At 53.7% G+C, this 14,264-nt stretch overlaps 1 protein-coding gene across 11 annotated transcripts in view; it reads right to left on the minus strand.

The window, feature by feature from the left end:
* AKNA (AT-hook transcription factor) overlaps positions 1–14,264 on the minus strand; it is a 52,095-nt gene that overhangs the window by 16,085 nt on the left and 21,746 nt on the right. For all 11 annotated transcript variants that reach the window (XM_079790261.1, XM_079790265.1, XM_079790266.1 and 8 more), the window contains 9 exons: positions 11,119–11,275; positions 10,241–10,395; positions 7,813–7,872; positions 5,727–5,854; positions 5,140–5,347; positions 3,008–3,162; positions 2,722–2,904; positions 1,665–1,908; positions 617–723 (listed from right to left, as the gene is read on the minus strand). In XM_079790261.1, coding sequence (XP_079646387.1) covers positions 617–723; positions 1,665–1,908; positions 2,722–2,904; positions 3,008–3,162; positions 5,140–5,347; positions 5,727–5,854; positions 7,813–7,872; positions 10,241–10,395; positions 11,119–11,275 — 1,397 coding nt within the window. The remainder of the gene's footprint in view (positions 1–616; positions 724–1,664; positions 1,909–2,721; positions 2,905–3,007; positions 3,163–5,139; positions 5,348–5,726; positions 5,855–7,812; positions 7,873–10,240; positions 10,396–11,118; positions 11,276–14,264) is intronic.

Raw genomic sequence — 14,264 nt, forward strand, 5'->3', positions numbered from 1 at the left:
GGGGTCTTTCTGAGGACGCACCCCCTTATACATGTCTTTACCACCTGCCAGCTGTCCACCGGCCCACCCATCTAGGCCAAATTAAAAAGCTCAATTTTGTTTTTGGAGACATACAGAGAAGCAGAATTTCTAACCCTTTCTTCCCCTACAGCCCCGGTTGCCATGTGGGTCCCCGTGGGGCCAGCACCTGGCCCTGAGGCTCCGTCACTCCCCTTTCACCTGCGTCCCTCCACCCTCTCTCTTCCCTTTGGGTTCCAGGGGTCTCTTCCCCAGGAGGCCATCCCAACTGCCCTTTGTCCTCGTCTTTTGCTCACCTCACACCACCCTCCCAGTTTTTATTATTCATTCACATTCGCTCAGTTATTTGCTCGGCACATCCTTATCTCCCGCTCTGTCGCTAACTGGCTGAGTGACTGCAAGTCCCTTTCCCTCTCTGAGCCTCAGTTCCCGCCCCCATCAATAAGATGGGGGCGAGGAAGCATTGTTGGGGGGGATGAGTGAAGGCTCCAAGAAGGCCCAGACCATCAGCCCTTGTTCTGGGCTCACAGGTCCCTCGATACCCAGGCTATCCCAGGGGTGTGGCACTGATGGGACAAGGGTGGGGTCCCCGGGGTACCTGATGTGGGAGAGCCGATGCTCTGGGGTCTGGGTTAGGGGCGACACTCTGCTGGTTTCTGAGCCCACAAAGCCACTGTCTGTCTCGGGGGATGCCATCCAGGATTCCTGAAAGAGGCAGTGTCCCTTTAAGTCCCAGGAACATGCCCGAGGCAGACTGGGAAGACTCCCGAGTCCTGGCCAGGGGCCTCACATTCCAGGGGCTGACAGATTGGACTGGGGAGACTGGCCCAGTTCCCAACAGCCAGGCCCAGGGGTGAGGCTCCCCAGGTGTGGAGTCCCATGAGCACCAGTCCCAGAGCAGGGCCGCCGCACCCTGAGAGGACCCTGAGGGAGTCCCCCTCCCCTGAGGAGTGGGAGCCACGGCCCTGGGGAGGGAACTGCAGACTTCCCGAGCTGAGGAATAGAAAGAGGAGAAAGCAGTCCCATAGGGGAAGGGGATGCTCATTTTCGTGTCGCCTGGCCTGGGCCGGGACACCATGGTCCTCTCTGACTGCAGAAATGCCCAGTGACTCGGAAAAGGGAATCCATCTAACTCCCTGCACACCGGGCTCACATGCAGGGCACAGAGCACACACCGAGTGAGCCAGGTGCCTGCCCTCACGCTCTAGTGCAGATTCCGTACCATGGCGTTAGGACGACATGTGTGTGTGTGTGTGTGTGTGTGTGTGTGTGTGTGTGTGTATGTGTGTGTGTGTGTGATTCTCTGGGAATAAGTCACATTTCCATAATGATCTGTGACCCCTGTTACAGTTTAAAATCCCTGCTCCAATGGCACACACAGGGCATGGAGTCCAGAACAGTCCCCCAGCTGTGCTAAGTGGGCTGAGGGGGCTGCAAGCTCAGAGGAGGAACAGGAGATGCTGGCAGAGGGACAGGGCTGGGGGAGGCCAAGGCAAAGAGGTGGCACTGGGCCTAAGCCCCGTCTGTTGGGCAGGATTGTGACTAGCAGTGACAGGAGCAGACATTCCCAGAAGGAACGGTGTGAGCAAAGGCCTGGGGGCAGAAGGCTCCCCGAGGCTGAGCCCGGGGGCCCCCTGGACACCTACCTCCAGGTGCCCACCAGCCTGGCGAAGAGACTTCTGTGCAAGGCGCTCGGAGATGCCGCTTCCCTCCAGGCTGGTCAGACTGCTCTGGTGGGACGCCGCCGGCTTGGTGCCCCGAGAGTGGGGTGGCCTACCAGGGCCCGGGGGGGCTGCCTCGGCCTTGCCCAGGCCCAGCTGGTGCCCATCTCCGGCCATGGCTGCATGGAAGCCTGCTGGTTTCGTGGACGCCAACTGCTCCACAGCCTCCCTGGCAGCGAAGGAGAGGATGTGAGGCCCTGGTGTGAGCCGGGCAGCCCTGCCCTGCGAGTCAGCAGCCCAGGGCACAAGCTCTGGTCAGACACCCCTGGATGCCCTCTCTGGCTCTGTCACCTTCTAGCTGTGTGACCTTGGGCGAGACACTTCCCCTCTCTGAACCTCATTTTTCTCGACTGTTAAATGTGATGCCAAAAAAAACACACCCGACACACCGCAGGGGAAATAGTGTGGAAACAGACGAGTGAAAAGCACCCCATGTTCCCTCTGTCAGCCAGGTCCACAAACGTCAGTCTACTCAGAAAGACTTGGTCCCCATTATAAACGGAAGACCGATATTTTGTGTTGCAAACAGAAACTAACTTTAAAATAAACAGGAAGACAATATTGTTGTATTTCTACCTAAATAGATCCTGTTGCCTGCTGAAGGCTCAGGTCCGAGACCTGCTCTCTCTCTCTCTCTCTCTCTCTCTCTCTCTCTCTCTCTCTCTCTCTCTCTCTAAAGGAAGCCCAAGAAAGACATGCCAGCACTCACTGAGACTCTCCTGGATGCATTTCGACGGTCGGACCGACAAGGAGAAGACTGCTGTTTAATGCTGCGTCTCACCTCCTGAAACTCACATCCCCCAACCCAAAGCCATGTCAAGCGCCGTCAATGGGCACGTTCCACATTCCGGAGAGACGCTGAGCTACAGGCCAGGAAAGCCATGTCCACACCGTGAAGAGCGGTCTAACTCACTAAGACAGTCAGCACCCTGTCGTTTCAGAGTGAGTCTGGGACAAGTGAGGGGGGGGCTCACAGACATACTCGAGGGGGGTCCCGTGACTTCTCTCCGCCCGCACCGGGAGCTGCCGTGAGGGAAGCCTGGTGGTCTGTGCCTTCCCCGGAGCTGAAGCTGACCCGTCCACTTCCAGGGTTCTGCCCTGCGCCTCCTCCTCCCCCTCCTCCTCCGCCCTCATGGCTTCTGGGAGGGACTTCACACTGAGGTACCTGCAGAAGGACACACACAGGGGGGCATGACCTTTGCCCAGCAGGGACAGCCAAGATCCAGCCATGAGGCCCGATACCCGGCTCCCTCCTGGTGGGCACTCACCGCTCCAGGAGCCCATGGAAGTCTTGCTCCACCTGCAGCTCCTTGTGCCTGAGAGGGACCGGGAGGCCCAGCAGCCTGCCCTCCACCTCACTGCCTGCAGGGCTCACCTCCACGTTCACGTGCAATGCGCAGGGGTCAGTGCTGGGAGCGTCAGGCTGGGGGCCAGAAAGGAGGAGGGGCAGAGATTCAGCAAATACCGAAACATTACTTTTAAAAATATATGGTTTTTATTGATTTCAGAGAGGAAGGAAGAGGGAGAGAGAGAGAGAAACGTCAATGAGAATCACTGATCAGTTGCCTCCTGCACGCCCCACACTGGGGATCAAGTGTGCAACCCAGGCATGTGCCCTGATGGGGAATCAAACCGTGACCTCCTGGTTCGTAGGTCGATGCTCAACCACTGAGCAACGCTGGCCGGGCTAAACTTTACTTTTTTTAAAGGACCTTCCTCATGCTGGTGTGGAAGAGTAAAAAATAGGTCAGACTCACCACCACCCTTTTTATGTGTGGGCAAAATGTAGGGACTGGATCATATGATTCTCAGCAATAACTACCATTAATTGAGCACCTACTACATGCCAGACACTGTACAGGTATCACCTCACAACAATCCCACCGGCACATACGATTATTATGACCCATTTTACAGACATGTAACTAAGGCGCAAATGATTTGCCCAAAGTCACACAGAAGTAAGGGGCAGAGCTGAGATCTCAACCCAGAGCTCCTGCCAGAAGCATCTCTCCTGACCCCCCTCCATTCCAGGCTGGACATCCAAGCCCCCACAACACCTTCGCTGCAGGAGCATGGAAGTCCCTCACGCACTCGGGCTTTTACCAGCAAGTACAAGAGAGAGCGCCTGCTTTGGTTTCCTACCAACTGGGGCAGAGCACAATGTGAGAGAATTTCCCTTAAAGCAGTGCCCGCCCTCCACCAGCCCCGCCCCACCCAGCAGGCATCATTCTCCTGCTCCAATCCCCAACAGAGATGTTCTTGCAGCACCGGTGGCCTGTGGGTGGCCAGGAGCACAGGCCGCGAGGCAGAGACTCCACCTCGTCACCTGTGCGACCACCGCAAAACACAGATCGTGATCGCCTCTCAGGGGCTGTGACGTGGACTAGAGAAAGGTCTACAAAGCCCCTTCCATGGACAGCCCTTGTCCAAGGACGCCTGTCTTAGTGAACATCCCCAAATCCATCCAGTACCAAAAGCAGGAAGCCTGGAGGTCATCCTTGGCCCCCTCCCCTCTCAGTACCATTCCAAGTCCAGTCAAATGTGCCTTCCAAATCTCTCAAGTTCACATGCATCTTTCCATCTGCTCTGCCACCTCCCCGTCTCTGACTGGCCTACCTGCAAATCTTCTTAGGTCATGTCCTGTTGAAAAGCCTAGCAGGTTAGCCGTGGCCGGGTGGCGCAGTTGGTTATAGCGTCGTCCAGCTACATCAAGGTTGTGGGGTTCGATCCCCGATCAGGGCACATACAAGGAGCAACCAATGAATGCATAAATAAGTGGAGTAACAAACTGATGTTTCTCTCTCTCTTTCTCTCCGTCCCTCTCTTTCTCTCTCTCAAGTCAATAAATAAAAAATTTTTAAAAATTAAAAACCTGGCAGTTTAGGACCAAATGCTTGATGTGAGCCACCAGCCCCTGCATTATGGAGCCCCTGCCTGCCTCTGCAGCCACCTCTCTCAGAGGCCCCTTCACTTCCCATACGCTAGCCACAGGCCCTTTGCACAGGCTGTGTTCCCTGCTGGGCAGCTTTTCTTCTTCTGCTCCTGGTAATTCCTCCTCACTCTCAGATCCCACTTAAACATTACTTCCTCAAGGAAAGTTTCTCTGACTCCCTCAAACTCATTTATGTTACCCTGATATCTACTCTCATAGAACCCCATAATTCTCCTTCAGACCACTGATCAAAATTACAATTAAATGACTGTGTAATTGGTTCACCTAGACAGAAAACTCCATGAGGGTAGAAGCCACCTATTTTTGTGCTTCCCACTGATTTCCCACCATGTGTCGCGGGTCCTGGCATAGGGGTGCACACTCCATAAATATGTAGGAAAGAAGTCAATGAATGAAGAAATGAATGAAGGATGGAACGGACCAATACGATGGGCAAAGAGATACCTCAAGGCAGAGGGTCTGGATGGCCGGCGTGTGGGCTTGTCCTGCGGGAGAAGGCAAGCACGTTGGCCGGTGGCGGGAGGGCGTGGCCAGGGGGCTGTCCAGAGGTGAGTCTGACCCGGTTCGCTCAGGCTTTTGCTGGTTCTGTTCCATGTGGTCCTTCAGTTCTTCCAGGCGAATGCCCAGCTGGAATATCTCCGCCTCCAGCTCCCTGGAAGGGGAAACACCACTCTGGGCACTGGGGACGGCAGCTGCATCAGGCATGTCTGGGAGGCCTCAGCCCGAGTCCCCCTCTGCCACCAACAGGCTATGGGACCTGGAGTAAATCCCTCCCTGCTCTGGCCTCAGTTTCCCCATTCTCCAACGAGGGGTTACAGTTCCCATCTCTAAGGTCACCCCCCACTGTAGGGAGACCAGAAGACATAAATCTCAGCCTTGACTAGTCACCCATTGGAATATGTGCCTAATCACGATAGGCCTTTGCTGTTCCCCTAGTGTATACACTATGAGAATGAAGCGTGCCCCTCCTGGTGACCGAGGGAAGGGGGCCTGCCCCCTCTGTCCTCCCGGGCCTCCCTCCCCAACAGTACCTGCCAGGATCAAACTTCCCAGGCGGCCCCTGGGAGCCGGCAAGCCGCTGCGCCGGGTGCTGCTCCCTGCAGGCCTTCAGGTATTCCTCCTCCAGGGCCGAGTGGGCAGCCTTCAGCTGCTGGAAGACCTGAAACCACACCAGGTGAGGGAGACCTGCGTGCCCAGCCCCTGCGAACTCCCTCCCTGCAGACACAGAGGGCAAGACCGCCCATGGAAGGGCCATGGGACTCAGCCTGGGCCTGCGGCGGCCTCTGGGCCCGAGTCCCTGGGAGAGGTTTCGGTGGGGACCCTCTGGAGCCTGCCCGCCCTGGCTGAGCTATCTGCCATCAGGCTGGCGCCGCAGAGGCGTGGCGCGGAGCCTCGGCGCCAGCTCCCGAGCACCAGTCCCTCCTGGGTAGAACTGTAAGAACCCCAATGTTCCATGACAGTTGTAGTGTCAGATATGCTATCACAGTGTCCCCCTAAGGACCTAGTACTTGAGAGACCACGGTCTTCATTCTTGATTTGCCACACTGTGGGTTTTGGAACTTTACTCTTTCCTGAATCCTTATAGAACATCATGACGGATGATGTTATCATCATCACGCCTCTAACAATGATAAGTAGCATCACCGGGCATGGAGGCCCTGTGCTAAAGCACTTCCCATTGTCCATTTAACCTTCAACAAACTCTAGGGAGAGGGTATGTGACCCTCTTCGTTTAAAGAGGAAACAGGCCTGAGAGGTTATTGGTGATGGTCACACAGTGAGCAAGTTGGCCATCAGGATTTGAACCCAGGCCCTCCGGCTCCAGAGCTCATGGGCCTCACACTCATGCTCGGCCCGCACAGTAAATGTGATAATAGCGAACACGTGGCTAAACCTACGGGAGGTGGGCTCCATATCCCTGACTTAGTGTCACCCCCTTCCACTCACTCTATGCTGACGACAGACTGAGGCCAAGGACAACCTAGTCCCCATAGTCCCCAGTCAAGCTTGATCGTCCAACAGCTCCCAACCCCCCTGTATCTGGAGGAATTAGGGTAGAGGTAAAGAAGATTGACCGTTTTCACGTTCAAGGTCCTTGATCATCCACTCAATGAGATAACATAATACATAGCCTACGTTCGTAATTGGTAAATGCACACGACGTCTCTACAACAACAGAGGGGAATACCCGTACATTATGTTTTCTACAAACCAGGTGTGTTACACCCGTCCCTCCTGGCCCTCTCTCTCCCCATCCTGTTCTGTGCCTCGAGCTCCCTACACGCTGGCTTCCCGTGGGGTCTGTCCAGCAGGAGGCACCCAGGAGAGGTCACAGGGCGAGAGGAGAGACACCCGGGAGGGAACGGCTCCGCGCAGGTGCTGGTCGCTGGGCTGCCCTGTTCCTGGTCAGGCCCCTGGCACTGCCACACCCTGCTGACTGCCCCTTCATTGACACCCCCCCCCCCCCCAATCCCAGCTCCGAGAGCTCTGCCTGCCCCTTTGGGACGCTGGCGGATGCAGCAGAAACCCAAGCTTTACATACGACAGTTACCTAGAAATACCAAAGTCCATAATGGTTAGATCAGGGGTCTCCCCCATCCCCCTGCTCCCCAGCTAGTTTTCAGTTTGGGGCAATTACTACTCTGATAAAGAAAAGAAAAGGCCTCTTTCTGGGGGCCGAGAGCGGGATAGTTGGTGGGAAGCCGTGCAGGGCAGCGATGATGACCCTGGACGTGGGAATCAGACAGACCAGGCTCTGCCATCTATCAGCTGTGTGACCTCCAAGTCACCTCTCTGGGATTCGGCTGCATCCCAGTGACATGTTGGTGAGGACCGTAACTGCCCTGCTGGGTTTTTATGATAATAAAGTGAAATCATGTACTTAACCAGCTTGCCACGGTGCCTGGCATACCACCACGGTTGCTTAATAAGTGGTAGCTATTGCGAGATAATGATCATTATCATGGGAAGCTAAGCAGGGGCCGTTTCTTCTGAAAGGAGACGCTGTGTCTGGATTCTCTGGCCCGTCTTGCGGCAGATGAGGCTTCCGAGGCTCGGAGATGGGGGCCAGAGCAGTGATCTGGCAGCTGTAAGGGTATCTCCCCAAGTGGGCGGTACCTTGAGCTGATCCTGGGGCGTCAGCCGTCCTGCCTGCATCAGGCCCACGAAGGACTCCACCTGCACGTGGGGAGGAGGAAGCACGCTCTGTGAACCCGGACTCCCGCAGCAAGCCACACTGGCGCTTTGGCACGAGGAGCTGGGTCCCGCCTCGGGATGTGGGTTTTCTGCCAAGCCCGGGGAGGCATGAGCCAGAAACTGACTTCATCCCCGACCTCGGCCATGGCACCTTGGGAAAATTAAAGGAACCTCCAGGAATTTATGGACAGCAAAGCACACTCATGTGCACGAAGACCTATGAGACAGGATATGTGCTGCAGCGTGGTCCGGGTGGGGCAGGGTGGGGAGGGGTGGGATGGGGGGGAGGGGGACAGTTTAAATGCCTATCTGTGGAATAGTGTGCAGACAAGAAGAGGAAGGCACATGTGTATGTTCTGATGTATGAATGCCTCCAAGACCAGGGCAGTGTTTCTCGTGTGCTGCCATCTGTATAAAACATGTGGCAAATAAAAAAGGAAAACTATAAATACAATTGCTTGTATATAAGCTCTCTCGAGAAGGATGCAAGACACGGAAACATTAATTACTTCCGGGGAAAACTGGGTGGTGGAGGGGCAAGGACGGGAGGGAGGTTTTCTACTCTCTGCCTCCTTCGAACTCGGAACAGAGTCAATTTATTGCCAATGTGGGACATTAAAAACGTCAAGGTACCCTATACTTGTGTGACCATTTCTATAAATGCATGTGAGCGTGTTGAACATTTCTGCTTGGAACGAAGTGCAAGGGTGAGAAAGACTTTTCACTGACTATACCTGCGTACTGTGTGCATCTATTACCGTTATAATAAATGTTTTCATCAGAACATACACACGTGCCTTCCTCTTCTTGTCTGCACACTATTCCACAGATAGGCATTTAAACTGTCCCCCTCACCCCCACCCCACCCCACCCCACCCTACCCCACCCAGACCACACTGCAGCATACGATGATTCGGGGATCATTTCTGGGAAACCTCTATCTAGATCAGAGTTGAAAAGTAACATAGAAATTTATATAATATGATTATATCATCAAATCTACATAACAAAATAAAAGTGTAATGAGAACCACATATCTAATTTTAAATTTTCTAGTAGCCATATTAAACATGTAGAAACGGGTGAATTAACTTGAAGAATATATTTTGTAAACCTCAAATATTACTCTGACATGTAATCAATATACAAAATTATCAGTGAACTAGTTTGTGTTCTTTTTGTCACACGGAGTCTTTGAAATCCAGTGTGTCTTCCACTTAGAGAACATCTCAATGTGGACTGGCCACAGGTCAAGGATTCAATGGCCATGTGATCAGTGGCTCCTGGACCAGACAGCACAGCTCTGGATCATCAGGGCTCAGCCGGTACCCCGGCTCCGGATCGGTGTGATGACCTTGGCTTTGCTTCACCTGACAGCACACTGGACAAGGAGAAATGTCTCCAGTTACAGGACCCAGGCGGTGACCTTCATGCTGACAACAGGGATGAGCCTGAAAACATCACGCTAAGTGAAAGAGCCAGACTCAAAAGGACAACTAGTAAATGAAATGTCCAGGATAGGCAAACCCACAGAGACAGAATGTAGATGAGCAACCACCAGGGGTTGGGGCAGGGGGCCTGGGGAGTGACTGCTTCATGGATGTGGAGTTTTCGTATGTCGGATGACAATGTTCTGAAGTTGATTGTGGTGGTGGTACATGACTGTGAATATAGTAAAAAATCACTGAAGCATTCCTTTTAAATGAGTCAATTATATCTCAATAAAGCTGTTACCAAAAGAAGAAAAGAATGCTGGTGTCTCTCTGAAGAAATTAGTTTTCTGAACGTGGTCGTGTATGTAACAACTCCATTGCCCTTTTCGCACTGACAACCAGGAAGCTCAAAGCCAAACATGAATCCAACAGTGTTCAGGGTCCAACAGAATACTTTGTTTACTCATTTCACCCTAAGTTCATTTTAATTTTTTCCTACCCTTTCTTCCCCTTTGCCCCAGTTTCTCACTTCCGTTTGTATACTGTGGTTATAAGGCACGCATTTTCTAACTGCTTCTGGAAAAAGGCCAAGGGTGTACTTATAAACAGACCTGCAAACAATTCACTGTTGTTTGGACTGTTTGATGAAAATATGGAGGCCCTTTGAGGGGTGACTGAGAATTGACTTCTGTAATGAAATGAACTAACAAGCTGGGTGATGTGGGAGTGAACCCTAGCTCAGGGTGACAAGGAGGAGGCTGGAGCCGCGTGGCCTCTAAAGCCAGGGGAGGCATGATCAGGGTAACTCTGCAGGGCGGGGACAGTGAGCCTCACAGAGCCGCTCCACTAAGCAGGCACAGGCCCCAGTCTCTCCAGGTCACTTATGTCCCACGTGGCAAAGCTGGGCTTCCACTCACCTTGGCCAGGAACCGTCTGGCCTGAGAAGCCAGCGCCTGGGTCCGCTCTGCCGAGGCCTGGTCCGGGGAGATGCCTGGGTTCTCCGGAAGACACCCTGGGGTGGGCGCACTGGAGGACGAGGAGGGGCTCGGGTCTCCTTGAGCTGACGACCCCCCTGGAATACACAACCACGGGACACTGGAGCCAAGGATGGTCCTTCCTGGGCTGAGACCCAGATGCTGCACCTCCAAACCACTGCCTCCATCATCACTCATCTCCTGATCACGCCCTCTTCACCCAGGCCCACAGGAGTGGCTGGGCAGTGCTGCTCCCGTCGACCGGAGAGAACAAGGTCCGGTTCTGCCTCGCATCACACAGCGGGAGCCCAGCCAGGCTCGGGGCTCCAGGAACAGCGTGGGCTCTCACTCAGGAGGATAAGGGTTCTAATCCCACCCTCCCTGGTGCAGCCGCGTGACCTTCAGCACAGGCTCACCTCTCCTGAGCCTTGGTCTTCTTAACCGTCAATGGGTAACACCCGAAGGCACCCAGCCATGGAGATGAACAGGGGATTAAGTGGGATCATGCGTGGCAAGGCTGAGCACGGGGCCTGGTCCCCACATGGGCTCCGCGGTGACAATACTCTTTATTGTCATGCAACTCGCCCAAGATCACCCAGCTGCCAAGTGGCAGAGTGAGGGCATCCCCGGCTGCTCCGGCCTAAAGCAAGACACTTTCCACATCTCCAATGACCTCTTCACGTCCCAGGGCCCAGGGAGGGGCCGCACATTCCTCTCTCCCCGGGCCTGAAGCCAGTGCCACCGAGGGCGAGCCAAGTGCCCACTGAGCAGAATCACAGGCAGGGGGAGCCCTCCGGCCATGACTCCTCTCCCAGACTCACCTGAGGCCTCGGAGGTCTGTGGGGCCTCAGTAGGCCCGGGCCACCGCTCCACAGAATGGGGGTGTGGGATGGTGAAGGTCAGGACCTTGGTCCCCTGGGACACCATCCCTGTGTGGATGCTGTGGCTGGGCTTGGGTGGGTCCGAGTACAGGTTTACCTGTTAGGGAGAGAGACACAGGCAGGGCCAAGTCAGGATTGGGGCAAACCCACGCAAAAGGTCTTACCCTCATTCACACCGTCACACAGACGCTCAACAAACATGCATTTGTTATTCCCTGTTAGTGGAGCCCGAGGGTAGGGAAGCCAAACACGGGGCGAAGGGCTTACATTTCATTCTCTCTTGATGGTAGTCCCCAAAGGGAAGCAGGGCAGGGACCATCATCCCAATTTCTCAGACGAGGAAACTGGGACTCAGAGAGGTTAAGTCACTACTCAAAATCCCCAGCAGATAAATCCCTGGGCTGGGATTAGAAACTGGCTTTGACTCCAAAGTCCATGTTTTTTTAATACTAATAATTTTAAAATAATATTTGTTATAATAATTTATACTATAACCATCATAATATATTAGTATAATATTTAGCATAGAGAAAGCATAATTATATTATAATGATATAATATTTATGAATAAAAACTTTCTAATAATAACTATCAGCAATTAATGGCTGCTTTGAGTAAATGAGTAAACCAACAACTAAATGAACTGTTTTCTCCGTTGCAGCAGACTGCCATCACTGAGGATAAATTCGACGTGGTAAGTAGCCCAGTGTGTGAGAGAGAAGTCTGGAGTCAGGCAGCCAGCCAAAGAAGACTGTTGAAGCTCGGAATTAAAGGAGACCCACGCACCGTTCAGTCGTTTATAGCAAGGTTGGCAAACTATGGTGTGTTGTGAACACGGTTTCAGTGAGCACAGACATGCTAACTTGTTTAGGTGTTGTGTCTGGTTGCTTTCATGCTACAACGGCAGAGTTGAGTCGCTGCCGTGGAGACGGCGTGGTCCACAAAGCTGAAGATAGACAATGTCTGGCCCTCAGTAGAGAAAGTTCGCTGATCCCCAGCTTCACGTGGGAGCTCTGCAGAACCTGGGTTCACGTCCACCTTTGAGTCCGGGAGCAGCTGACTTAACTGACCTCTCTGTGCACAGTGAGTGTTCAGTGAACTGCAGCCACCACCTTCACATTCATCATCACCTTCATCAATCACCACTGTTACCACTTGTCACCACCCTGGTCACCATCACCACTATAATCCTCATCACCATTGCCATCATCATCATTAACACCACCATCATTCATCATCGTGATCACCATCATCATCACCATGATCACCATCACCACTATCACCATTGCCATCATCACTGTAATACCTATCACTATGGCATCATCACCATTAACACCATCATTCATCACCATTATCACCATCATCACCACTATCATCACATTCATCCCCATCATCACCATTATCCCCATCATCATTATCCCCATTATTACCTTTATCATCGCCATTATCCCCATCATCTTATTCATCACCATCAGCACCATTATCACCATCATCATCATTATCACCTTCATCATCATCATCATATTCATCACCATCAGCACCACCACCATCATCATCATCACCATAGATCACTCCCCACCCAAGGCAGGTCCCTGGAAAGCTACTCCCCAGTGTTGCCTCAGTGCCCCTGCTCCTCAAGACCTCAGGCAGCTTATCTTACTTCCCTGTGCTTCCCCAAGGTCAGGAGAGGGCAGGTCGGGGTGGGCCTGGTGGAAGGAGCTCCCTAGCCCCAGGCAGCCTCTCCCTGTTTAAGCTGCTCTTCACGTCCTGGCTGTGGCAGAAAAATCTGCTCCAAAGTGAGGGACAATGGCCCTGCATCATCACTTGGACATACTCCCCCCCATCCCACACCCCACACTCCACACTCCGCCTCCAGCTGCCTCCTCCTCTTTCAGGCCCAGCCTCAAAGAGAACAAAGCTGGATTTTAATAATCCCCTCAGCCATCTGCTCAGACCCAACTGTGAGGCCTTGCCCACCCGAACCCTTCTCCTCCCAGGGTCACTCAAATCTGGGGGTAGCCCAGACCTCCGTGCCCCCATGTCTCACCTGTCCCTCCCCAACCTCAGACCTGGCCCACCAAGGCCCAACCTGAGGTGCAACAGGAACTGAGCAGCTTCCAGCATGAGACCCCATTGTTTTGAGGATCAGAGGAGCTTGAAACAGAGGGGACAAAGGCTTGTGCAGATGCCCTGGGGGGGCGGGGGGAGCTGAGGGTGGTGTGGGCACCTACTGAGGTGTCCCTTAAAGCCTCAGTGTCCCATGGTGCTCCCCTAGACTGCACTCCCTCCCTCAGGCTCAGGGGGATTAGTCGGTGAATGGGGAATCAGTGAGTGTGGGAAACATTGGGTTAAATAACTGACTACACTCTGCACAGATGGGTTTCTCCCAGCCTTTAAAATGCTAATGGGCTTTATGAATGGGGTGAAGAAGGGGAGAGAGTGGAGAGAATGGGACATGTTTCCTCAATTCCTCTGAACACAGAAACCTCTCGTGCTCCAACCCCCACCACACCCCACCTCCACCAGGGGCTTTTGGACCAACTAGTGGCCCTCAAGCCATTCACTTTTAGAGAAGGCAGTTTTCCGCCTTCCCTCCATTCTTTTTGGGGATATTTCTGGTCTCCGCAGCCTCCCAGATCCCCTGGCCGCTCGGAGGCACTGAGACGGGGGACAGAGGCTGCAGGGAGTGGCCATTGGACATGGAATATGTGAGGTCACCATAAACTCTGGCTCTCCGCTGGGCTGGTGTAGAGAACAGAGCTAGGCAGTGACTCCTGACCACTGGGGCTCCCTGCCCCCACCCAGGCCCGATCCAGGGATGATCCCAGGCCTGGCCGTGGACGTCCCGGTCAGCTCCCCAGCTGTAGAAGCCAGAGCCTGGTTCTGCTAGACAGTGTGGTGGTAGACGTGGGCTTTGGAACCAAACTGCTGGATCAAACCCCAGCTCTGGGCACCTATTTATTGAGTGATTTGGGGCAAATCACGTAACCTCCCTGTGCCTCAGTTTCCCCCGTGGCAAATTCCCTAGGACGGTGGCCATTAACCTCCCTTATTAGTATTGCTATTATCACTCCATCATCATCATT

The sequence above is a fragment of the Cnephaeus nilssonii genome (genome assembly GCF_951640355.1).
Source record: "Cnephaeus nilssonii genome assembly, chromosome: 14".
Classification (NCBI taxonomy): domain Eukaryota; kingdom Metazoa; phylum Chordata; class Mammalia; order Chiroptera; family Vespertilionidae; genus Cnephaeus; species Cnephaeus nilssonii.